At 41.2% G+C, this 26934-nt stretch overlaps 1 protein-coding gene across 3 annotated transcripts in view; it reads left to right on the top strand.

Moving 5' to 3' along the window:
* The window catches only part of SIK3 (SIK family kinase 3), a 274128-nt gene that overhangs the window by 167563 nt on the left and 79631 nt on the right, over nt 1–26934 (top strand). For all 3 annotated transcript variants that reach the window (XM_077456978.1, XM_077456979.1, XM_077456977.1), the window contains exons 5-10: nt 8105–8229; nt 14151–14274; nt 21944–22062; nt 22186–22296; nt 26474–26614; nt 26711–26788. In XM_077456978.1, coding sequence (XP_077313104.1) covers nt 8105–8229; nt 14151–14274; nt 21944–22062; nt 22186–22296; nt 26474–26614; nt 26711–26788 — 698 coding nt within the window. The remainder of the gene's footprint in view (nt 1–8104; nt 8230–14150; nt 14275–21943; nt 22063–22185; nt 22297–26473; nt 26615–26710; nt 26789–26934) is intronic.

Here is a 26934-nt window from a genome sequence, read left to right as displayed (position 1 = left end):
GGGAGATGAGGCAAATGATCCTGGGAATCCTAAGTCCAGGAGCTGCTCAGGAATTGCTTGGATCTTCCCATCTGCTGTTTTCTTTGGCAGCTGCTCATTTCAGTCATCTGATGAGTAGGATGGAAAGGCTGAGTTATTATCAGAACATTTTGGTGTATATCTTGCTTGTTTTCGTATTTGTCTTTCCCGAATTCCATGGAAGCCACAGATGTGACACAAGATAATGTCACTTTTTAATGCTCCAAATGTTTCCTGATTAAACATAAACTTGCAGAACCAGGTTCCCAACATTTATATGGCCTAGTTCTTGGGGTGTTTGCTTAATATATCTGTATTCTGATTTCATTTTTTAACGGTTGCGTTTGTATCGGCTGTTGGATTCCTTTATACAGTGTGTCCGGAAAGTATTCAGAGCGCTTCACTTTTTTCAATATTTGTTATGTTACAGCCTTATTCCAAAATGGATTGAATTCATTATTTTCCTCAAAATTCTACAAACCATATCCCATAACGACAACGTGAAAGAAGTTTATTGAAATCTTTGTAAATTTCTTAAAAATGAAAAAGATCACATGTACATGCGTATTCACAGCCTTTGCTCAATACTTAGTAGAAGCACCTTTGGGACCTGGCTGGGCCACAAAAGCACATTCAGAGTTGTCCTGTAGCCACTCCTTTGTTACCTTGGCTGTGTGCTTAGGGTCATTGTCCTGTTGGAAGATGAACCTTCACCCTAGTCGGAGGTCCCTAGTGCTCTGGAGCAAGTTTTCATCAGGGATGTCTCTGTATATTGCTGCATTCATCTTTCCCTCAATCGTGACTGGTCTCCCAGTTCCTGACGCTGAAAAACATCCCCACAGCATGATGCTGCCACCACCATGCTTCACTGTAGGGATGGTATTGGCCAGGTGATGAGGTGTCTGGTTTCCTCCAGACATGATGCTTGTCATTCAGGCCAAAAAGTAAAATCTTTGTTTCATCAGACCAGAGAATTTTGTTTCTCATGGTCTGGGAGTCCTTCAAGTGCCTTTGGGCAAACTCCAGGTGGGCTGTCATGTTTCTTTTTTTACTGAGGAGTGGCTTCCGTCTGGCCACTCTACCACAAAGGCCTGATTGGTGGGGTGCTGTACAGATGGTTGTTCTGGAATGTTCTCCTCTCTCCACAGAGAAACGCTGGAGCTCTGTCAGAATGACCATCGGGTTCTTGGTCACCTCCCTGACTAAGGCCCTTCTTCCCTGATAGCTCAGTTTGGCTGGGCGGCCCACTCTAGGAAGAGTCCTGGTGGTTCCAAACATCTTCCATTTACCGCACTCAGGCTGCGTTCACACCTGAGCGTTTCATTTTACGGCAGAAAGGCACGTGATTTTGCCGCAATTTTGTACAGGTCAAAAGGTCACCAATGTAAAAAGCAGAAAAAGTCCTGTAATCTGCCCAAAAAGAAGCTCATGTACTTTTTTGAGCTTCAGGTGTTTTTAGGTACAAAACTCTCAGATGTGAACAGGTGCCATTGAAATGAATGGGATTTTGTTTGGAGTTTTTCAGGCGTTTTATGAGCTGAAAACGCTCAGGTGTGAATGCAGCCTCAAATGCTGCAGAAATGTTTAGGTAACCTTCCCCAGATCTGTGCCTCGATACAATCCTGTCTTGGGGGTTTACAGACAATTCCTTAGTAAGAATGAGCTCAGGCGCGTTCGCATACTCCACATGCAGAGCCCGCCAGGAAGTCGACGCAGCGCTGAGCTAATCACAGGCAGTGATCTATTCCCCCGATGCGCAGCTGCAGAGATCGTGGCAATGTCTCACTGCCTATGATTAGTGCAGCGCCGCTCAGACAACCTGGCGGGCTCTGCACGTGGAGTATGTGAACACACCAGAGCTCATCCTTATTCCTTAGACTTAATGGCTTGGTTTGTGTTCTGACTTGCTCTGTTAGCTGTGGGACCTTATATAGACAGGTGTGTGGCTTTCCAAATCATGTCCAATCAACTGTATTTACCACAGGTGGACTCCAATCAAGTTGTAGACACATCTCAAGGACGATCAGTGGAAACAGGATACACCTGAGCTTAAAGAGGGATTCCGCCCAAAAAAAAAATATTAAAAGCCAGCAGCTATAAATACTACAGCTGCTGACTTTTAATAAATGGACACTCACCTGTCCCGGGTTCCAGCGATGCCGGCAGCCGAGGCCGATCGACCGCTCGTGCCTCGGCTGCTGCCGCCGCCATTCTAGGTGAGGAAATCAGGAAGTGAAGCGAATCGGCTTCACTTCCCGGTTCCCTACTGTGCATGCGCGAGCCGCACAGCGCAATGGGAAATCTCCGCGCTGTCACTGGGACCCGTGTGTGTCCCAGCAGACAGCGCGGCAGGGCAGGAAATGGCGTAGACTCCCGTGGGAGTCTATGCCCGGAAGTGGGTGAAAATACCTGTCTTTGACAGGTATCTCCACCCCCCTCCCCCCTGAAAGGTGTCAATTGTGACACCGGAGGGGGGGGGGGGTTTCCGATCAGCGGAGGTTCCACTTTAGGGTGGAATCCCGCTTTAATTTTGAGTGTAATGGCAAAGGCTGTGAACATTTTTATTTTTTATATAAATTTGCAAAGGTTTCAAAGAAACATCTTTCATGTTGTCATTATGGGTTATTGTTTGTAGAATTTTGAGGAAAATTACTAATTTAATCCATTTTGGAATAAAGCTGTAACAATGTGGAAAAGTGAAGGGACTGTAAATACTTTCCGGATGCACTGTAAGTGTAAATTGAATTTTATGTTAACTACAGTATTTCCTGTAGAGCTGGAAGATTCTCTTCCAGAATCATTTAACCAACAGATATTCGGTAGTCTGGGTTAATAATCAACACTAACTTAGCCACTTATTTGTGTTTCTTAAAGAGGAAGTAAACCCTGATGAGTTTACTTCCTCTTTCATTCCCTGTAAAGGTAAAGCATAATGGACTACTATGCATCACATAGTAGTCCATTATGTGTCACTTACCTGACACAGGAGCCAGCAAAGTCACCGCTGTCCCCTGTAGTCCGGAGCATCCATCTTCTCGGTGGGGTCTCGCTGCTCCGCCGATGTCATTCGGTGAAGCCGCGATGACGCCACTCCCGCGCATGCGCACAGGAGCCGACGCGCAGCATCTTCGTCGTTGACGGTGCCGCGCTCAGTGCGCCTGCGTGCTGCTGTCTACAGCGCATGCACCGTAGACAGTGGTGCCTGTCTTTCGGCAAATATCTCCTAAACCGTGTAGGTTTAGGAGATATTTCTTGGACCTACAGGTAAGCCTTAATCTTGGCTTACCTGTAGGTCAAAGTGTGGTGTAAGGGTTTACAACCACTTTAAATAGCCAAAATCCTGCAAAATTTATTTTTGACTTATTGCCTTGAATCAGTTAAAGGGAGTGTATACTCTTACTAGGATTTTTAGATTTACATGTGATAAAGACCAGCATGTAGTAAATGGTGTTGCCAGTGTGTGCAAATGTTAATAAAAACCTTTTGTTTCTATGTATAGATTGTAATTATATACAGTGGTGACAATAATTATTTGATCCCTTGCAGATTTTGTAAGTTTGCCCACTTACAAAGAAATTAAGGGTCTATGATTTTTTTTTTTATCATAGGTGTATTTTAAATGATAGACACAGAATATCAACCAGAAATCCAGAAAAAAAACACAATACAAATAATGTTATAAATTGAGTTGCAGTTCAGTGAGAAAAATACATATTTAATACCGTAACAACTAACAATAATTCTGGCTCCCACAGACAGGCTACAGTATGTGCTCATGTGGTACACAGAGTAGTTCTGTTCATTTATAAAGATGCTCAGAATGACAACTCATTATGTGTATAAGACACCTGTCCACAATATTTATTTCTTCCATTCAAACCTTACCATCATGGGCAAGATCAAAGTGCTGTCAAAGGACATCAGGAACAAGACTGTAGACCTGCACAAGGCTGGAATGGTCTACAGGTCCATCAGCAAGAAACTTGGTGAGGAGACAACTGTTGAAGTGATTATTCGCAAATGGAAGAAATACAAAATAACCATCAATCGCCCTCGATTTGGGACTCCATGCAAGAGTTCTCCCCAGTAAGGATGATCATGAGAAAAGTGCTACTCAGAGCTTGTGAATGATCTCAAGGTAGTTGGGACCATAGTCTCCAAACAAACCATTGGTAACACAATATTCCGCCATGGACTGAAATCCTGCAGCACCTGCAAGGCCTCCCTCCTCAAGAAGACACATGTACAGACCCGTTTGAAGTTTGCCAATGTTCATCTAAATGATTCGGAGAAGGATTGGGAGAAAGTGCTGTGGTCAGATGAGACCAGAATTGAGCTCTTTGGCATTAACTCGACTCGCCGTGTTTGGGGGGGGGGGAAGAAAAATGCTGACTTTGACCCTAAGAACACCATCCCTACAGTCAAGCACGGAGGTAGAAACATTATGTTTTGGGGCGGTTTCTCTGCTAAAGTTGCAGGCTGACTTTTCCCACATTGAGGGGCTAATGGCTGCTGCAATGTATTGTAAAATCTTAGATGAGAACCTTCATCCCTCAACCCGAACACTTAAGATGGTTCATGGATGGCTCTTTCAGCATGACCATGACCCAAAACATACCGCCAAGGCAACAAAGGATTGGCTCAAGAAGAACCACATTCAAGTGATGCTAAAGTCTCTTTTTTTTAAATTTAAAAATAAAAACATGGTCTACTTACCTGCGCTGTGCAGTGGTTTTGCACAGAGCAGCCCAGATCCTCCTCTTCCCTTGTCCCTCGCTGGCACTCCTGGCCCCTCCCTCCTCCAAGCGGCTTGCTATGGGGGCACCCAAGCCTAGCCACTGCTCTGTGCGTCCATTCAGACACAAAGCTGTGGCTTGGCCCTGCTCCCTCACTCTCCTCTTTGGCTCATTAACTTTGACAGCAGAGGGAGCCAGTGGCGTCCCACTGCTGTCTTAGCCAATGAGGAGGTCCCGGACAGCTGAGACTCGTGCAACATTGTTTGATTGAGATGGGGCTCAGGTAAGTATTGGGGGTGCTGAGGGGATCTACTGCACAGAGAAGGTTTTTTATCCTAATGCTGTCTACAAAAGCACTTTAAGGTCATGAAGTGGCCTAGCCATTCCCCAGACCTTTATCCTATAGAAAATGTATAGAGGGAAACTTAGATTTTTAGAAGATCTGTAAATAAGCGTGGACCAAAATTCCTCCTGAGATGTGTGCAAACCTGGTAACTCGCTACAAGAAAACGTCTTACCTCTGCAAGCCAACAAGGGTTTCTCCACCAAGTACTAAGTCATGCTTTGCTTGGGGATCAAATACTTATTTCATTTATTAGAATGTAAATCAATTTCTAACTTTGTAATGCGTTTTTCTGTTGTTCTGTCTCTCACTGTTAAAATAAACCTACAGTGGAGAAACATACAAAATCAGCAGGGGATCAGATAGTTTTTTCCCCTCACCGTGCCTTGCAGAAGAACTGTAATGTACTTAGAGTACAGTAGGCAGGAGTATAAATGAGACACAGTGAAGGGAATTTGTTCAGTTAAGCATTGAAAACAAAAGATATCAGCTGATTGGTTGCCATACACAGCTACTTTTGCGCTGTCTCTATAGTGCAAGGGTCAGGCGTGTGTAACACACGAGGCACTCTACAGTCTGCAACCAAATTAACCTCTCTTACCAATACAGATCATCCCCCCCTCCCAGCCTACCCTCTCCGTTCAAATCCCCCAATAAAGACTCCCCATCCAGCTCACCAGCACAGACTGGACCAGAACTTTAGCACTCTGAAAGAGTTTTGCCACCATCCCTTCCATTCTTTGGTTACTCTGCGTTGTGTACGTATCTCTTTCTGGTCAACAGAAGCCGACCATTAGATCTGCTTTCTGTTGAACAGCAGCCGGCTGTGTATTCTCATGGGTGGGGGGTGGATCTGAGTCCCAGCCTTGTGTAATGGGGGAATCTGTTGGTTTTTAGTTTTTGTTTTTTGATCAGGACAAAAGATTGTGGAGGTTAAATGTCCCTGTTACTCGTATAATTTAGGGATCGTGAAAGGTTCAGGTATCAGTGTTTCCAAAAAGGGGATCAAGACCGCTTTTATTGCCTGACTCAAAGACCTGTACAATCTTTGAGTGTTTCCATTAGGGCTGCAACTAACGATATTATTTTCATAATCGATTAGTTGGCCGATTGTTTCGATTAAGTTTTTATTCTTAAATATCTCTATGCAGTGGTAAAGATAAATAACCAACTATATGGTTAGGGAGTAAAATATGGAATCCACTCTGAGAATAACAGACAGAAGAGATATACTATTGGAGGATATATACTGGAGATACTATTAAAGGGTGAATCTGGTAAATATCATCCGACTCAGAGATCATTTTTTTTTTAAATTTAAAACAAAACAATGTTTCTCCTTCAAAAAAAAAAAAAATGTAATTTTAAGAACGTTTGTTCGATTTTCTAATCGTTAGTTGGGTCAAATCGACTTTCATTTTCAACCACAGTGACGGGAAAATTTGGAAATAGAAAACTTTTTGGTCAAAGGAATTTTCAGACAGTGTATGTGGTTTTCGTTCAGAAATTACATTCATTTTAAAAACGGAATGTTAAAAACAAGTGAAAATTTCAAACAACTTTCTTTCATTCAGTGAATGTACAAAGATTTTTTGCCTGAATATTTTCTTCTAAACATTTATCTGTGTGGCCAGCATAAGGCTCGGTACACACCTATGCAGCTTCCTTTTGATGTGTTTCTGCAGTGCTTTTTGCTGTGTGTTTTGCTTTTTGCGCACGCGATTTTTTCTGCGACTTGCGTTTTTGCATTTTTTTGGCCAGTTTGTTGTTGGGCAAATTAAAAAAACACAAATTGCTGCAAAATTGAAGTATATCGAACCAAAAAAGCACTGTTTTGCATAAAAAAAAATAAAAGTCCCGGACCCTTTCCAAATACGCAGCGGCTGAAAAAAGCATAGATGTGAACGTGTCCCATAGGAAACCATGTAAATGAACTGTAGTGCGTTTCTGCAAAAAGCACCAAACACACAGGCGTGAACCAGGTTTAAGACATTTAGTAACATAATGGGGTTAAAAAAAACTAAAATTAGCCCTTTTATAGTACAAAAAAAACAGATAATCACTATTGTAAGGGGTTCATTTTTTTACTGTAGAACTGTAAACTCTCTTTGTACTATAAAAGGGCTCATTTTTTTTTTTTAAACCCCATTATGTTACTGGCCGATTAATCGATTATGAAAATAGTAATTATGAAATTAATCGATTTGTTTTTTCAGCCCTAGTTTACATGCTTGCACATTGTCGAATGAGGGATTCTTAATGCAGGAGTCTCTTTTGCTTCCAATACTGCCTGGCCTAACGGGGACAATTTTTCATTTTTTTTACGTTTACTCATGCCATACATATAGGGGTTGATTTACTAAAGGAAAATCCACTTTGCACTGGAAGTGCAGTCATTGTAGATCTGAGGGGAAGTTATGATATGGGCGGAAGCTCTGCTGACTTTATCATCCAATCATGTGCAAGCTAAAATGCTTTTTTTTTTTTACTTGCATGTCCCCTCAAATCTGCAGCGACTGCACTTCCAAGTGCACTTGTAGTGCAAAGTGCCTTTAGTAAATAACCCCCATAGTCCCTTCCTAAGAGCGTTCCATTTGTTTCATCAGTTTTTTTTTTTTTTTGTTTTTTGTTTTTTGTTTTTTACATCCACTACCAGTGCAAAAACGAACCGTTTGTCCACTTACATCCTATTTTTGTCCGTTAAGGTTTTTTTTTTAATGGAAGTAAGATAGGGCTTTGATTCAATGTAAATGGACGATCAACTGTTTTTCTATAGAGGTGCATTGAAGTCCATTTTTCATCCATCAATGGATGGACAAGAGCCTCCCATTGTGTCATTTCCCATTTAATAAATTAGGAAGTGTGTTATAGAGTTTATCAATAAGTTCAAAGGGTTATGTAGAACTTCTGCAGGGGAAGATTCCATACAACCAGAACTTTTATGGTTATTTCCTGGTATGTATAGGACATTGCAATATAGTTGTAACTTTTGATTGTTTTCCCCTAGATTTTGGGTTCAGTAATCGTTTTACTCCAGGACAGTTGTTAAAAACTTGGTGTGGAAGTCCCCCGTATGCAGCACCAGAACTGTTTGAAGGAAAGGAGTATGAAGGACCCAAGGTGGATATATGGGTGAGTAGCAAAGTCTATGTTCAAGGGGTTATTTTTAATAGAGTGGCAGCACATTGCCAAGCTAACCTTTGCCAGAATCACTCGATTGTAATCCTGTTTTTGTGTGGGCTGAGCACTGATAACATGCAGGTTATGAAGTTTAACCACTTGAATACCAGCCTTTAATACCCCTTTGTTACCATCGTGTTTGTCAGTTTCCAGTGCTGTGAAACTATGTAAATTACTCTGGAATTCGTTATTTTTGGAGGAAAGTGACATTGAAGGAAAGTGAACTAAAAATGTTGTGGAACCACCTGTTCCCCTCACTTTCTGGTGAAATTACAAGCATGCAAAGTGCAAAACCCCCACCCTTTTTGGGGAAATAAGGAAACGTTCAGATATCTAGAGGTGGGGGAGGGGGGGGGGGGCTTGGTAATGTCATTCATTCATCCATTAAGGGTTGGTTCACACTAGGATGACTTGTTAGGTGACTTAGCCGCCTGACAAGTAGCATCCCATTCTGTACAATGGAACCATTCTAATCGGAGCAACACAAGTCGCTCCGACTTAGAAAAAGGTTCCTGTATGACTTTGGGGGCGACTTGAGGCAACTTGCATTGACTTCTATACAGAAGTCGTTTTGCAAGTCGCCGCAGCGGTCGAGTCTGGATCGCCTGAGGCAGTCGCGCTGTAAGTCGTGCTGCCTCAGTGTGAACCGGACCTAATTCCTGTCTCCTTCCCTACCTCCATTGTAGGATATAAATACACATATTTTACATCATGTAGAGGTACAGGGTTGCTCGGATCAGCTCTGTATGTATGCAGATCTATCCAAGGTTGGCTCAGTTCACTAGCATCAGTGTATGGAACATGGCCGTGTAAAAGGAAGTACATTTATTACTGGCTGTGTCCCTGTTATGCTTGGTTCACACAGGGGCGACTTGTCCAGGCGACTTCGCCACCTGACAAGTCGCTCCCCGTTCTGTACTATGGAACCGTTCTAATAGGAGCGACTCGAGTCGCTCCGACTTAGAAAAAAGGTTCCTGTACTACTTTTGCAGCGACTTCGCGCGACTTGCATTGACTTCTATACAGAAGTCGTTTTGCAAGTCGCGGCAGGTCGCGGCACTGCAAGTCGTGCCGCGTACTGCGTGAACTGAGCCTTAGTGAAGTGTCACCAAACCCACATCATAAAAAACTATCAATAAATGATGTATTACATGCTGTTTGTGCTCAATTTCTATGGGATTTGTTTTCTGTATCCTGAGAAAAACCTGGTTGATCCTGCTGAACTCTTATCGCCACCTTCTGTTCATGTCCCCATTTAAGCTAGGGATTTTTGCAGCTGTGGTGGCAATTCTGCACATGCTCAGTTTTAAATTAGTTTCAATGCTGAGCATTTCCTCCCTATCACTTCTGAGCAGCCCATGTGACTATAGAGTCACTCAGTTGGGCGTATACACAGTGGTAAATGATAGCCTACTCACTGTCTCCTCCTCCATGCGCACTAACCAGTTAAACACAATCACCTCCCCCTTATTGTAAGACACAGGATGAACGGGTGTGGCACAGCAGAAATAAGCCAACACCATGTTGTTTTCAAAAAATCATAAATATTTCATTATAAATGTATATTTGTATGTCAATTAAAATCTGTTTATTGATATTAAATCTTTATCTTTACCCTGTATTCCAAAGCCTTTTTTTTTTTTTTGTACATGTGACCAGCAGCAGAGGACTAGACTCTCCTCCTGCTTATGTTTCCCTGCAGACAGGCTGGGAAAGATCTTGGTTATGTGACAGCTGTATATCAATTAGGAAAACGGTACTTCGATTTTTTTTATTTAAAATAATTACAGAACCATCATTTTATATACAGAAATAGACAGGACAATGTAAATTAAACAGTGTGAGTTTAGTATCACTTTAACTAGTGGGGACAGACATTCGGGGATAAAAAAAAATAGCAGTTTTCAGTTATTTCCTCATCATATGCAAAACTAAAAAAAACTGGTGGGACTGATATGCAGGCACCATTTGTATTCTATTGGCCTATCCTGTAGGATGCAGAGCGCTGAAGGCACCTGAGAACATGCAGGGAGAGGAAGAAGTTCTGCCTGATGTGGTATATTATTGTCCTGTTGTGCTTAAACTGACTACTAAACTTCCTTACCATTATTGACTATGCATTTAGACTCGTAGTTACATGAAAAAAGGTGGATTGAAAAAAGTCCATCTAGTAAAACCAATAAAAAATAAACAAACAAAAAAAAGAAAACAACCATACAATCCCATATACACAATCCTATACCCACAGTTGATCTAGAAGGCGGAAAGCTGCAGCAAAGCATAAACCAATTTGCTACAGCTGGGGAAACGCACAAATCACGTTGGTTTTTTTTTTTTTTGGAGGAGAGGAGAAAGATCGTGTGTTCATACTAAGTATATATTTCTCTCCTCCCCTAGTCAGTCCCATCCCCCCTACAGTTAGAACACACCTAGGGAACGCAGTTAACCCCTTTATCGCCCCCTAGTGTTAACCCCTTCCCTGCCAGTGACATACAGTAATCAGCGCATTTTTATAGCACTGATCGCTGTATAATTGTCAGTGGTCTCAAAAATGTGTCAAGTGTCCAATTTGTCTGCCGCAATATCACAGTCCCAATAATAATCGCAGATTATGATTAAAAAACAAATTATAATAAAATGCCATAAATCTATCCCCTATTTTGTAGACGCTATAACTTTTGCGCAAACCAATCAATATCGCCTATTGTGATTTTGGTTAAAAAAATAAATAAATATGTAGAATAATACATATCTGCCTAAACTTAGGAAAACATTTTTTTTTTTTCACTTATGATATTTTATTATAGCAAAAAGTAAAAGATATTGGTTATTTATGAAAGTCAAATCCACTTTGCACTGAAAGTGCACTTGGAAGTAAAGTTGCTGTAGATCGAAGGGGGACATGCAAGGAAAATAAAAAACAGCATTTTAGCTTTCACATGAGTGGATGATAAAATCAACAGAGCTTCCACTCATTTCTGATCTACCCCTTAGATTTAGAGCGACTGCACTTCCAAATGCACTGCAAGTGCGCTTTCAAGTGCACTTGCAGTGCAAAGTGGATTTGCCTTTCGTAAATAACCCCCATTGTGTGTTTTTTTTCAAAATTGTCTTCTTTTGTTTATAGCGCAAAAAATAAAAACCGCAGAGGTGATCAAATACCACCAAAAGAAAAGCTCTATTTATGGGGGAAAAAAAGGACGTCAATTATTTGGGTACATCGCCGCACGACCGCGCAATTGTCAGTTAAAGCGACGCAATGCCGTATCGCAAAAAATGGCCTGGTCATTGAGCAGCCAAATCTTCCGCGGCTGAAGTTGTTAAAAGCAATCTACTGAGCTGGTCAGAACCACCTCTTGAGTCTGTATCACATTTTCACAGCTCTTACTGTGAAGAAACCTTTCCGTATTTGGAGATGAAATCTCCTTTCCTCTAGATGTAGATTGCCCCCTTGTCCTCTGTGATTATCTTAAACTAAATAACTCAACGCCATGTTCACTATATAGACCACTTATATATTTGTACATGTTAATCATGTCCCCCCTTAATCTCCTCTTCTCAAGAGGGAATACATTTGGTTCCTCTAATCTTTCCTCATAGCTGAGCTCCTCCATGCCTCTTATCTGTTTGGTTGCCCTTCTCTGCACTTTCTCCAGTTCCCCGACATCCTTTTTGTGAACTGGTGCCCAAAACTGAACGGCATATTCCAGATGAGGTCTTACTAATGATTTGTACAGGGGCAAAATTATATCTCTCTCTCTCTCTCTCTCTCTCTCTGGAGTCCATGCAAGAAAGGATTTTGCTTGCTTTGGAAACCGCATCTTGGCATTGCATGTTATTATTGAGGGTATGATCTATCAAAACCCCCCGATCCTTCTGTACCATTGATTCCCCCCAGTTGTACTCCCTCTAGAATGTATGATGCATGCATATTCTTAGCCCTCAAGTGCATAACTTTACATTTATCAAGATTAAAGCTCATTTGCGGCAGTCACCCAATTAAACAGAATAGTTATAATAAAATACTGCGCCAACCCCAAGTATAAGCAGCCAACACCACAATAAGACTAATTGTGAGCAGATATGTAGATAAGTGTAGCGCCAAAAATAAAGAAACATAGCATACCTTAGAAAAGAGCTATATAATAGTAAATATCTAATAACCCGTCTCTCATAGTAAAGAGCATGGAATAGATGTAGGCAACTCCATGCAATAGTGAATTGCAGAAAAAAATCGCACCACTGTAATGAAATATGCGAATAAAACACCTCAGTGTGCCAGTATATTCAGAAAAATATATAGTGACATAAAATTAGCAATGTTATTGGCCCACTAACAGGTGCATAATTCATGTGTGGATGGAAAAAACAAAACATATACTATGGGCGTGTGATGAGTAAAGTAAAAAATGACTGTTTCGAATATGAATAGAAACAGAAATGTGATTGCCCAAGAGACATAAAATGACTAGTGACGACTGTAAGAAATTACCAAAACATATTAGCATACATGAATAAGAAAAACAAACCCATGTATAATCATAAACATGTGATAAGTGAGCCAAAATTGCTGATTCAAATGAGAATAAAAACACATGTGATAGTCCATAAGACATCAAAGTGGATACTGGCGACTGAAACAACACTGTTGATAGGGATATCCAACAGTCTCTTAAGTAAATGTGTAGACAATAAGAAAATACACCCAGGAGTGCCTTCACCTTCCAGGAATTTGGGGAAAACAAGATGGTGCCTTACCAGAAGTAGTAGACCCAACTCGCCATACAGTGGTGGATCTATCAGACATGGAACCAAAAACGTGAAGTGAGGCTGCCAGGATGAGCTATACAACTGCCCCCTCTGTAGACTGGTGGAAATCCAAATGAACCAACAGGTGTAGGGAAAGATGGAACTTGCCAACAATGAGTAGTAGCAAACACAGCTCTCCAAGCATTTCCTCCAGAGATGGGTATATGTATTCAAGGCATAAAAGAGAAAAAAAGACTACACATATAGCGTAAATCCGGTTGATGGAATTTATTGGGTTAAAAAATCCAAACTACACATAAAGATAAAAATAGTTTAACAGTAAAATCAGCACAGTATGAGGTGGCTCAAGCCAGCATATTAACCCTATGCGTTTCGTCTAAAGAGACTTCAACTGGGGTATACGCTGGCCGACCACCTCCTGCGCTTGTATAGCTCTTTTGTAAGGTATACCCAATTAAACGGAGCATTGAGGTCAGCTTATAAGTTGGAGACATCCTGTAAAGCCGTTATTCCACTGCATAACTTGGTGTCATCTGCAAACAATGAAATTGTGCTTTTAATCTCGGACCCTATATAATTTATAAAGACATTAAAAAGTAGGGGTCCCAACATGGAGCCTTGGGGTACACCACTGATAACCTTAGACCATTCAGAGTAAGAATCATAAACTACTACTCTCTGAATTCTGTCTTTTAGCCAGTTTTCTATCTACTTCTAAATTGATCTTTCTAAGCCTGTAGACTTTATTTTACACGTTAGTCGTGTGTGGGGAACTGTTTTTCGCAAAATCCAAGTATACCACATCCACAGCCACCCCTCTTTATTTACCTCTTCATAAGTTGAAATCAGGTTTGTTGGATAACTTCTGTCTTTCATGAATTCATGCTGACTTTTGCTTAAAATATTAGTAGTACTCCCCAGGGTGCGAGGAAACATTGTTCACAATTTGCATGAGAATGTCTTTCTTTACAATTGTAAAATCAAACCATTGATTTGGGTGTCAGGTTAGATTTAAATAGGCAAGTCACTATTGTTTTTTGAGGTTCCACTTCTCTTTAACCTCTTCTTCTTCTTTTTTTTTTTTTGGTATCTCCTTCATTCAGAGCTTGGGAGTGGTCCTGTATGTTCTGGTCTGTGGTGCTCTCCCTTTTGATGGAAGCACATTACAAAATCTACGAGCCAGAGTCTTGAGTGGAAAATTTCGGATCCCCTTCTTTATGTCCACAGGTATGAGTTTTTTTATATTTGTGTGGTTTTCCTCAAAAGTTTTAAAGTTTATTATTTTTATAAAAATCAAGCTATCACTGATGATGTAAACTTGCTTTTTCCATTGGAATTCCTTAATTTGATTTTTTTTTTTTTACCTTGTTAACCTGCCTAAGATTTTTTTAAAAATGGATAAACACTAGTAGAATTTTATTTGACATTTTTCCATTGTAAGAAAGAATGTTCATTTGTTTTTCTGATCATTAGTGGGGTCAAAATCGACATTTGTTTTTGTCCAGTGTGTTGAATTTTTTTTTTAAAGGAATAGGTTGTAAAATTTTACTGAAATGTAAGAATTTCTAATTGTCATTTGATAAAGTCCATTCATTCAAAAATCTAATGTTGAAAGCAAATGTGATCTGGAAATACTTTTGAACGGCATTCAAATGTTCTGAGAATTTTTGTACAAAATTTTACTAGTGTATACCCAGCTTAATTCTGTTCGATCAACTTACTGGTCATCATTTACTTTAGAAAGGAACCGTGGTTGAGAGGATGCAGCAGCAGCTCTTTTCATAATGAAAAGTATGCTAGCATACTTGCACATTGTGACAGTTACCTCTGTTTACCTCCCTCCTGCATGTGCATTGCACAAAGCCATAGCCAGCACCATAGTAAGCATCTGTATTCAGCACCTCAGACATGAGCAAAATTATTTTTATAAAGCTTTAAACAAAGCTGCCTGATATTTTTAAATGCTTACCAAAAAAATTTCCCAGGGCACAGCCTGGAAGAAAATCACCTGGCTTTTAGGAAAAAACTCAAGACCTTCTTCTTGTAGCAGATAGTCAAAGCTCGCCACAGTGCCTAGAGGCGATTCAGTTCGCATTGTGCGCTATACAAGTATTTCATTCATTCATTCACAGTGACAGTGTCTTCAGAAAGGCAGTTGTACTTATCAAACCATACTTTTGCACCACCACAGCCCTAGTTAATAGAGTGAGGCCTTCAGGTTTGAGAGAGCATGTGACCTCTCACTCATGTCACAGTGCTACGGTCTTGAGCTCCCTATTTCTAGGCTTAACACTGTCACATTTTGGGGTTCGATGACATCATTTCTATCTTAAGCGATGACACCAGAGCTTAGAGATAGGTTGGAATATTGCAGTGAGGTAGCATGACTTTATAACTATAAAAGCCTTGGGGGGGTGGCTTGTTTAAGCTGGACATAGATGGCCAATTCAACAGGCACTGGTTGAATCCTGATCCATCTATGGCCGTTCCCGTTAATGAGTATTTGATCTGATTGACTTCTCATGAGCCGGCTTGTTCTGATCAAAGCTGTAACCAATTAACTACAGCGTTGACCAGTATAGTCTGACAAGAGAGGAGTTCTGATGTCACAATACAATGACACAGCAGGAAGCATTCCCACATCCATCTTGAATGGATGGTGTAATCGGTTATGCTAAGCTTTTACGTGTGTTAACATGTAGGTACTGTAAGCCTACCTAAACAATAAACTGAATTTTTATCCAAGCAAATCAACCTGCTCTCTGCATAATGTAGGTAAATCTACAGGACATTGTATTGTCAGACTGTATCATGTGTGGCCAGGTTAATGTTAAAATATGGTCTTCTAGTTACTATGTTCAATTAAGGGGATATGAGGTTGACAAAACAGGACCATGTTTGTGGTATATTGAAAATTAGAGGTTGACCGATATATCGGCCGGCCGATATTTGCCGTTTTTTAATTAATCGGCATCGGCCGATTGTGCTGATAAAAAGCCAATTTAGAACTGCAGCGGGACTTTGAAATGACTTCTGTAATAGAATTGTGATAGAGTTGTGATAGAAAGTCTTTCCTCCTCTCTGGGCAGTCTGCCAAGAAAAGAACAGAAAGATACAATGTTTACACTTCAATGAATGAAGTCATCTCTGTGTGTAGAAGTTCTCAGTTTAACCATTTAAAGACTAAATCTTTTCTGACACTTGTTGCTTACAAGTAAAAATACAGTATTTTCTGCCAGAAAATCACTTAGACCCCCCAAAAATTATATATATTTTTTTAGCAGAGATCCTAGGGAATAAAATGGCAGTTGTTGCAATATTTTATGTCACACGGCATTTGCACAGAGGTCTTTCAAATGCATTTTTTGGGGAAAAAATACACTATTTAAAAAATAAAAATAAAATAAAAACAGTAAAGTTAGCCCATTTTTTTTTTTTTTCGTCCAAAAGTTTTGACTACCTGTTTTTATTTAATATATATATATTTTTTTTTTTTTATCTAAATCATACATACAAGTAAACTGATTGGAGGTTTGTTTTCTTTAATAAATGTTTAAATGTAAGAAATTTTCTGTATCACTTATGAAGACTGCTTTCACACTGGAGCGGGCAGGCGTTGATGGTAAAACGCAAGTTTTAGCGGCTCTTTTCCATCATTTTAGCGGTGCTATTTGGCTGCTAGTGGGGCACATCTAACCCAGCTAGCGGCCAAGGAAGAGGTTAAATGCGCCCATGAAGCACTGCTGCCAAATCGCATTGCATGCGCTTCGGCAGTGGTGCCCATTCATATCAATGGGCAGGAGTGGTGGAGGAGCGGTATACACCACTCCAAACGTGCTGCTTGCAGGACTTTTTTTTAAGATCCTGCCAGCGCATCGCCTCAGTGTGAAAGCACTCTGTCTTTCACACAGACTGCAGGGGGGCCATTTTGCAGGCACTTTACAGGCGCTATTTTTAGCCCAAAAGCGCCTGAAAAACGCCCCAGTGGGAAAGGTGTGTTGGATCAAGGGGGATAAAAAAAAAAAAAAGGAAAAAAATAAATAAATAAAATAAAATTGGCCTAACATATCGGCCCAAAAAAATCGGCATCATATATCGGCTATCGGCCGCCATGATTTCTAAATATTGGCATTGGCATCGGCCAGAGAAAAACCCATATCGGTCGACCTCTATTGAAAATATTGCCTTTTGTACAATTGTTTGAGTGTATTTTTGAGGTTAATAGTTAGAAAGGTTGCAGGTTTTCCCCCCAGCTCTGCTCCCTTGAACAATAAATCTGCATTATCACCACTGTCCAATGGACAAGGAGATGATCCGGGCAGTTGTGAAGCTGAACCAGGGAAATAGTAGTAGAGTTTTCAAAGGTAATGTCACAGAGTTGTTTGAGTCTGAAGACTTGCTGAACTAAATCTGAGCTGAACAGTAGCCGAACAGAAGTGCTTTGGAAGAATAAACAGGTAACTACATATCTGCATAAACCATTTTATGTTTATATTTGTTTCTTTACTTTTTTTTTTACTTTTTGTGGTTGTGTACCCCAGTAGGTGATTTTTACCTACAGGTAAACCTATAATAAGGCTTGCCTGTAGCTAAAATGAATATCTCCTAAACCTGTACGGTTTAGGAGATATTCACCTTGCATGCAGCCACTGACATCAACGGCACCTGCTCATTGAAAGTCTGGCGTACGCTGCCGGAAAATCAGAGCCCCTTGCTGGAAAAAAGACTTGCGCGAACGCAGAAGAAATGCTGAGGGAACATGTCAGTTCCCTCAGCGGTGATCGGGAGGCGATGCAGGGGCATCATTCTAAGGTAAGTATTTGATAATGAGCTAGTATACAGTGCAAACTAGCTCATTATGCCTTTCCCTTAAAGGTTGTTTTTTTATTATTATTATTATTATTATTTTGCGGGCATACAACCGCTTTAACCACTTGCCGACCGCCGTACGACGATGTACGTCGACAGAATGGCACGGGCAGGCATAAGGGCTTACATGTACGTCCTTGCCTGCCCGCGGGTCGGGGGCCCTATCGGGCCCCCGCCCGGTGCCTGCGGCGGTCTGTATTCGTTCGGGAGCGATCCCGGACGAGGGGACGGCCATTCATTCATGGCCACCCCCTCGCGATCGCTCCCGACGAATGAAAATGTCCCGTGACATCACTTCCTCTCCTGTAATGTAAACACAGGAGAGGAAGTGATGTATTCTCTCCTCCGTGTCGGTATTTTTCGTTCCGGCACCGAGGAGAGAGGATCGGTGAGTTGCACAAGCACTACACTACACAGTAGAACATGCCAGGCACACTCACACCCCCCCTTTACCCCCCGATCACCCCCCAATTACCCCTTCCCCCCCAGTCACAGTGACACCAATTGCTTTTTTTTTTTTTTTTGCATTGGTGTCATTTGTGACTGTAATAACTGTTAGGGCAGTTAGGGTTAGCCCCCTTTAGTTCTAATGTGCCTCCCTAACCCCCCCAATAAAGGTTTAACCCCGTGATCACCCCCCCTCGCCAGTGTCACTAAGGCTGGGTTCACATTGCAGCGGTTTATGAGAACGAATGTGATTCGCACCGCACTGCAGTGCAAATCACATCCGATCTCTGTGCGATTCGAGTTCAGCCATACAGATAGTATGGCTGAATTCGTGTCGCACCCGCCGCAAATTCGCACGGGACCCTTTTTTTGGCCCGCAGCAGAATCGGATCGCATGGGTGTTCACACCATGCGATCCGAGTTTGCAGATCGCACTGCGATATGCGAACTGATCTGGGGGTGTCATTAACATTTCACTGACACTCCCAGCAGTTCGCATAGGGCAGTGTGAACTGCCGCCGGGAGGCATGCGATGCGGGAACCCGCTGCGGATTTATGGCGTTCCCGCATCGCTCCAGTGTGAACCCAGCCTAATAAGCGATCATTTTTCTGATCGCTGTATTAGTGTCACAGGTGACGCTAGTTAGGCAGGTAGGTATTTAGGTTCACCGCAGCTTTTTATAGCGCCAGGGACCCCCATATACTACCGCATAAAGCCCCCTGATTGCCCCCTAGTTAACCCTTTCACCAGTGATCACCATATAACTGTTACAGGTGACGCTGGTTGGTTAGTTATTTTTTTATAGTTTCAGGGCACCCGCCATTTATTACCTAATAAAGGTTTAACCCCCTGATCACCCGGCGGGTGTCATTTGTGACTGTAATAACTGTTAGGGCAGTTAGGGTTAGCCCCCTTTAGTTCTAAGGTAACCCCCCCAATAAAGGTTTAACCCCGTGATCACCCCCCGTCGCCTGTGTCACTAAGGCTGGGTTCACATTGCAGCGGTTTATGAGAACGGATGTGATTCGCACCGCACTGCAGTGCAAATCACATCCGATCTCTGTGCGATTCGAGTTCAGCCATACAGATAGTATGGCTGAATTCGTGTCGCACCCGCCGCACCCACCGCAAACTCGCACGGGACCCTTTTTTTGGTCCGCAGCAGAATCGGATCGCATGGGTGTTCACACCATGCGATCCGAGTTTGCAGATCGCACTGCGATATGCGAACTGATCTGGGGGTGTCATTAACATTTCACTGACACTCCCAGCAGTTCGCATAGGGCAGTGTGAACTGCCGCCGGGAGGCATGCGATGTGGGAACCCGCCGCGGATTTGTGGCGTTCCCACATCGCTCCAGTGTGAACCCAGCCTAATAAGCGATCGTTTTTCTGATCGCTGTATTAGTGTCACAGGTGACGCTAGTTAGGCAGGTAGGTATTTTAGGTTCGCCGCAGCTTTTTATAGCGCCAGGGACCCCCATATACTACCGCATAAAGCCCCCTGATTGCCCCCTAGTTAACCCTTTCACCAGTGATCACCATATAACTGTTACAGGTGACGCTGGTTGGTTAGTTATTTTTTTTATAGTTTCAGGGCACCCGCCATTTATTACCTAGTCTCACTAGTGTACCCCTAAATTTAGGGGTGTCTACTTTCCAAAATGGGGTAATTTGGGGGGGGGGGTTTGTGCCATCTTGGCATTTTATGGCCTTCAAAACTGTAACGCCCTTAGAAAGCCTGAAGGCGGTGCTTGGTTTTCGGGGCCCCGTACGCGGCTAGGCTCCCAAAAAGTCCCACATATGTGGTATCCCCGTACTCAGGAGAAGCAGCAGAATTTATTTTGGGGTGTCATTTCACATATGCCCATGGCATGCGTGAGCAATATATCATTTAGTGACAACTTTGTGAAAAAAAAAAAAAGTTTGTAATTTTCCCGCAACTTGTGGCAAAATATAAAATATTCCATGGACTCAACATGCCTCTCAGCAAATAGCTTGGGGTGTCTACTTTCTAAAATGGGGTCATTTGTGGGGGTTTTGTGCCATCTTGGCATTTTATGGCCTTCAAAACTGTAAGGCCGCGTACACACGCGGGGACTGTTCGCTCAACTTTGTCCGTCAAACAGTTTCAGCGAACAGTCCGCTCAAAATTAGCATGGACGGACTTGCCCACACACGACGAACGAACAGTTTGCTGAAACCGTGCGCGATGACGTGAACGGCACGTACGACGGGACGGAAAATACGACGTCCTATACACTGCATTATAACTTTCAGCGTGTAAATCCTTTCTGAGCATGCGCGGAACTTAGTTTGACGAACAAGCCTACACACGAGGGGACTGTTCGCTGAAACCAAGTTTCAGCGGACAGTTTTTCGGAATTTCCGAAAAACTTTGTTCAGCAGACTGTTCGCTGAAACTGTCCGCTGAAAGCCCACACACGGGCGGACTGTCCGCCGAAACACTGTTCAGCGGACAAAGTTGGGCGAACAGTCCCCGCGTGTGTACGCGGCCTAATAGGTAGTGAGAAGTGAAATCAAAAATTTACGCCCTTGGAAAGCCTGAAGGCGGTGCTTGGTTTTCGGGGCCCCGTACGCGGCTAGGCTCCCAAAAAGTCCCACATATGTGGTATCCCCGTACTCAGGAGAAGCAGCAGAATTTATTTTGGGGTGTCATTTCACATATGCCCATAGCATGTGTGAGCAATATATCATTTAGTGACAACTTTGTGTAAAAAAAAAAAAAAAATTATTTTTTGTCATTATTCAATCGCTTGAGGCAAAAAAATAAAATATTCAATGGGCTCAACATGCCACTTATCAATTTCCTTAGGGTGTCTACTTTCCAAAATGGGGTCATTTGGGGGGGTTTTGTACTGCCCTGCCATTTTAGCACCTCAAGAAATGAGATAGGCAGTCGTAAACTAAAAGCTGCGTAAATTCCAGAAAACGTACCTTAGTTTGTAGATGTGACAACTTTTGCGCAAACCAATAAATATACAATTATTTACTTTTTTTTTACCAAAGACATGTGGCTGAATACATTTTGGCCTAAATGTATGACTAAAATTGAGTTTATTGGATTTTTCTAATAACAAAAAGTAGAAAATATCATTTTTTTTTCAAAATTTGCGGTCTTTTTACGTTTATATCGCAAAAAATAAAAATCGCAGAGGCAATCAAATACCATCAAAAGAAAGCTCTATTTGTGGGAAGAAAAGGACGCAAATTTTGTTTGGGTACAACATTGCATGACCGCGCAATTACCAGTTAAAGCAGCGCAGTGCCAAATTGTAAAAAGACCTCTGGTCATTTACCAGCAAAATGGTCCGGTCTGAAGGTGGTTAAGGGGATTTATTTTCAGCAGATGCTAAGGACACAAGTGTAGATAACACACTATTCTAGTTATATATTTTTATTTTACTTTGTAGCAGTCTGTATAATGATTGTAGGTGTTGCAGAATTATCAGCACACCAATACACATACACGCATTCAGAGTACGCAGTATTGTCTCCCCTGGATAAAGATGGTAATACAAGCATGCGTTGTGATTATCGCTATTAATCTCTCCCACAGAATGTGAACACCTTATCCGACACATGCTGGTTTTGGAGCCGAGTCGGCGTCTGACGATGGAGCAAATCTGTAAACATAAGTGGATGTGTCAGGGAGAGCAGGATCTAGAGTTTGAGAGGGTGAGTGAATTCTACAAAGGCCAAACCTTCATTTACTTCACTACCAATAGACTAATATGTTCTTAAGACTCCTAATTTTTTCCAGAAATGTATATTAATTTTTTCTTATGTATTATTTTTCAGTTAATAGCAGAATGCCAGCATGTGAAGATGGAGAGGCAGAGGGAGCCTATCAATGAGCAAATTCTAATTACTATGGTGGAAATGGGGTTAGACAAAGACCGCACTTTACAGGTGATCCTGCGATTGGTCAGAAATAAACATATATTCTTTAACTGCTTAATTGTCGTCTCAATGTCCTAAAAACATTCCATATTGCTGTCTATCAGATCTAAGGCTGCATGCACGCTGGGTGTTTGCTTTATTCCTCTGAAGGCCAAAACTCCTGGGAAGAGAAAAGCTGCTTAAAAATGTGCCGTGCATGCACACAAGTTTGAGCATTAATGGATTCCATTGGCTAGTATATTCATTTATTCTGGTCATTGGCACATCAGGCATTTTTTTTTACGCTTCAAAAGCACCTCTCCTAATTGGGCTTTCTATGTAAAACACTTGAAAAAGCTCCTCTTCTAGTATGTTTGTGAAAGCGTACGTGTCCATGGACACATAGGCTAACACAGAGGTGCTTTTACAGGCTGCAAAACGGTGACCCTGGGGAAATTCATAGCAACCTCCAAGGCTGTTGTCATCCAGTTCCAGTGAGGTTGTATACACGAATATGGTTAAGAAAAAGCATTTCTAGGAGTATCAGCAGTAAAATAATAAATTTTAGCAGCAATTAAAAAAACATACTCACTGAAAATTAATACTGGTCCAAAGACTACCATGGTTTAGACGCTTGTGTTTTTTAAAATTTCCCTTCACTTTCCTCAGTTACTGCATCATTGCTGCTCTGTGTTGTGGAACATGGGATCTTCCTCTGGAATTTATCTGTTAATACAGAAGTTTATACCTAAAATTTATAAAAGAGTTTTTTTTCCCCTGTTTCAATAAGTTTTAAAGTATGTTTATATGAACCCAGTTTGGAATGCATCATTGTGGCTACGGACCAAAGTTTTTTGTTTTATATTTTAGAAGCACTGTGTCTTGTATGATTCAGCAATAGCCATATGTGCTCTAAAAACAATTTGTTTGCGGTACCATAACAGTATAGCCCAGCTGCCTTATCAGGTGTGTCCCTCCATTGATTTTGAACTCCTAGAGGTCATATAGATAGGATATAGGAGATCTTCTTTTTCACAGCACAGAATAGTGACAGAGGATGGGATTCATGGGCTATGCTGTATACATTAGGCACCAATAAACCATTAGGTCTTTATCCTGATATTATAATGTTGGAATTTGGGTTAGAATGTTTTTTGCTAAAATTAAAGGATAACTTAACCGTTAATACCATGTTGCACCTGTATTCAGGGTGTAAACGTGTTAATGAAGCAGCACCCCCCAATTCCTCATTTTGATGGCAGGTGGAGGATCCTCGCTCCACACCCACTGTCACAATTTTAAAACAGCGTGGCTGTGCGGGGCTCTGCTCACACAGCCACCTCATTTATTCGCAAAGATCTCTGTATAATTGAACTACAAGTCTCGTCTGTCACCGTGGCAGAGGGCTTGTAGTTCTCAATGAACAGCGAGGACACTGGTGAGCACTGTTGTAGTTCTTTGATTCTTCCCACAGTTCCATTAATTGTCTGCCCATACAGGAGGCACAGGCACTCAATGTTACTGAGGGTCTGCAGGAGCCTGACATTGCACCTGTGAACTGCTGATCGTGGATGCACTGCTTTACAGGCTGCAGTGTGAATAATAATAAATGCAACATTTTGTTCCCTGCAGTCCCAGTGTGGGACTCTTATAGCAGATGTATGTGAAAGGAATGCTGATGAGATCGGAAAAGCTCTGGTTCTCCTGTTGTCTACTAGTGTGGCTTCTAAAGCCTCGTACACACGATCGGATTTTCCGCAGACAAAACCTCAGACTTTTGTCCAAAGGCGTGTGCCTGGATTTTGTCTTCCATACAAACGGCAAGGAGTTGTCGGCCAACAAACACAAACGTAGTGACATACTACGTGTTTTTTTTAGATCTTTAGCTCCACCCTTTGGGCTCCTTCTGCCAATTTCATGTCAGTAGAAGTTTGGTGAGTGTTGATGCGTGCTTTTTCAATTCGTGCTTTTTCAATTCGTGCTTTTTCAATTCGTGCTTTTTCAATTCGTGCTTTTTCAATTCGTGCTTTTTCAATTCGTGCTTTTTCAATTCGTGCTTTTTCAATTCGTGCTTTTTCAATTCGTGCTTTTTCAATTCGTGCTTTTTAAATACGTGCTTTTTAAATACGTGCAATAAAAAAAATTGTGGAGAATAATACTTGGCTGTGTGTTTTACTTCAAATGACAGTTTGAGAGTAGGCAGTTACATTTAAAAAAATACAATGTAAAATTGACAAGGGACACCAACATAGTTGTATCTTTGATCTTAAAAACGACGGCATAATAGTGTTATGGTAACTTGCCCAATAAAAAAAAAAAAGCATAATAATCTTATCACTAGAAAAAAAAAAAGTCTTTGAAAATTTGTTTGCAATAACTCCATCAGTATGACCAGCAAAGCAGCTTCATTATTATCCCATTAAAGAAGAGAATGTGCACTGCATTTCGAGATTTCATAATTTCCCACATCACGAATGTTAATCCTCCATTACGAATGCTAGTTTACAAGACCAGCCACTTCTGGCTTGCTCGTCCTTGCTTCTGATCATGCGTGTTTGTACTTTGGACTTTTGTCGATGAACTTGTGTATACACGCTCGGAAAATGCTACAACAGACATTTGTCTGCGGAAAATCCGACAACAATTGTCCGATGAAACGTTCAAACGGTCAGATTTTCCACCAACAGCCTGTCATCACATATTTCCCGACGGAAAATCCAATCATGTGTACGCGGCTTTAGAGTCTTTAACACATTGTTGTTTTTGCTAATTAACCCTGCTATTGTGTGAAGGAGTTCTGCGTTGATATTTATGATAATGTGTATGGTATAGTCACGAGCTAGGAGACGTCAAAGCTGCCCTAAAAGGTCATATCTCGGAGTCACCTAGTTTGGCTAAATCATTAGTAAACTAGCTTATGTTAATTAGGTTTTTGGTTACAGTTTGTATTGTCAGCCTGCTTTATATATTTGTTTGTCATCTAAAAAGTCCACGTTCAGCAACCAAACGATTGTCTTGTTTGTTGTTGTAATCGGTTGGAATACCTGATATGTATATTCAGACTGGGAGGAAGCAGTATATGACGAAAGCACTCAAGCTTTTGTCATATACTGATACTTTATACGTCATATACTTGTAGGACTTTTTTTTGTTTAGTTTTTTGTACTAAAGGTGAGCTTTCCTTTAGGGCCTGTTCCCACTAGAATGCAGTGCAAGAGAGTCATTTTCCTGTGTGGCTCCTGCACTGCATTCCACTTGCACTACCTTTTGCAATCTGCTTTGGGGGTCAGTTCAAAGTTAATGACACCTCAAATGCAGGTCGCAACTGCAGTGCATTTGCCCACACCGGATCGCATGGTAGAAAAGTACCATGCAATGTGGTTGCCATGCCTTTCAAAAAGTAGAGCATGCACTACTTTTGGTGCGGTGCAATTTCAGCCCATTTAAAATGAATGGGGCTAAAACTGAACAGGAATTTCACAGCAGTCCTGTATGATTCATATGCAGTTCCTAGTGTGAATGGGCCCTTAATCGTTTTACTGCTGAAAATCTCTCCAAATTTATATAAAAATCCAGTTGTTCCTAGAAAAAGTGTTGCTTTTGAAATATTCCCCCTCTAATTCAGGAAAAAGAAAAATTCTGAAATTCAAATAATTAAGTCCTTGTGATAAATCACCAAAGCTTAGAGAGGGTGAATCTCTCCAATAGATACACAAACTGCTATGAATCTCTAATTATTAACTTGAACATCCTATAGCATGTAAATATTTCATATACTTGACAATCTTAAGCTATTTACAGTCAATCATAAACACGTGCATAAAATCAGAAATAGTAATACAGCCAAATGCAACCTGGAACCTTTACTTCCAAAATATATAGTCACTGACCGTTTAAATATTGATATATTTTACAAGAAATCTTTTTTTTAATGGTTTCTAAAAGCCTTTTTGTATATGTAATAAAGTACAATTGTATGATTCTTAATATACAGTCTCTGAGTGATATTTGGAATTTTTAAAGTTTCTCTCATATTGTTTATATTTCTGGAAGTGTTCCCTGATCACCCCTCCTACCTCAAAATTATGCTAAAAATTGACTAACCCATTTCTACTTTATCTAAAACAAAAAACAAAGTTGTAGCTTTAAACACCCTTTTTTCTGTTGAGTGTAATTTAAATTCTTACCTTTCTTCTTCTCCAATCAGTCATTGAGGACCGATGCATATGATAACTACAGTGCTATTTACAGTTTGCTGTGCGAACGTTTAAAAAGACATAAAACTCTTCGCCTCCCAAATCCACCAACTGCTCCCCGCCCTGTGTCCTACCCTGCTTCTCCATTGCAGGTAAGTCCTCTGCAAAGCTTGTCTTGTCATAATACAAGCGTGGGAAAGTGATCTTCCTGGTGTAGCTGTCTGATATATATATTTTTATATTTTTAGGGTGATACAGGTGGCAGTGCCATCAGTATGAATGTGCCCCAAGTCCAACTCATCAACCCTGAGAACCAGATTGTGGAGGTAAGCAGAATGATTAGTAGTTGCTGCAGTAAGATTTGGAAAGATGTCTATTATAGATAGGATCACAAGTCAGCATATGAATGTAATTTGCAGAGCTACCAATATTAAAAAAAGGTAATTGGAATGTGAATTGGGCGCTGACATGA

This window comes from Lithobates pipiens, unplaced genomic scaffold (assembly GCF_037356315.1).
Source record: "Lithobates pipiens isolate NorthernLeopardFrog02 unplaced genomic scaffold, aLitPip1_a1.2 Scaffold_27, whole genome shotgun sequence".
Lineage (NCBI taxonomy): Eukaryota > Metazoa > Chordata > Amphibia > Anura > Ranidae > Lithobates > Lithobates pipiens.
The sequence above is the reverse complement of the archived record's forward strand: the minus strand, read 5'-3'. Positions and strand labels throughout refer to the sequence as shown.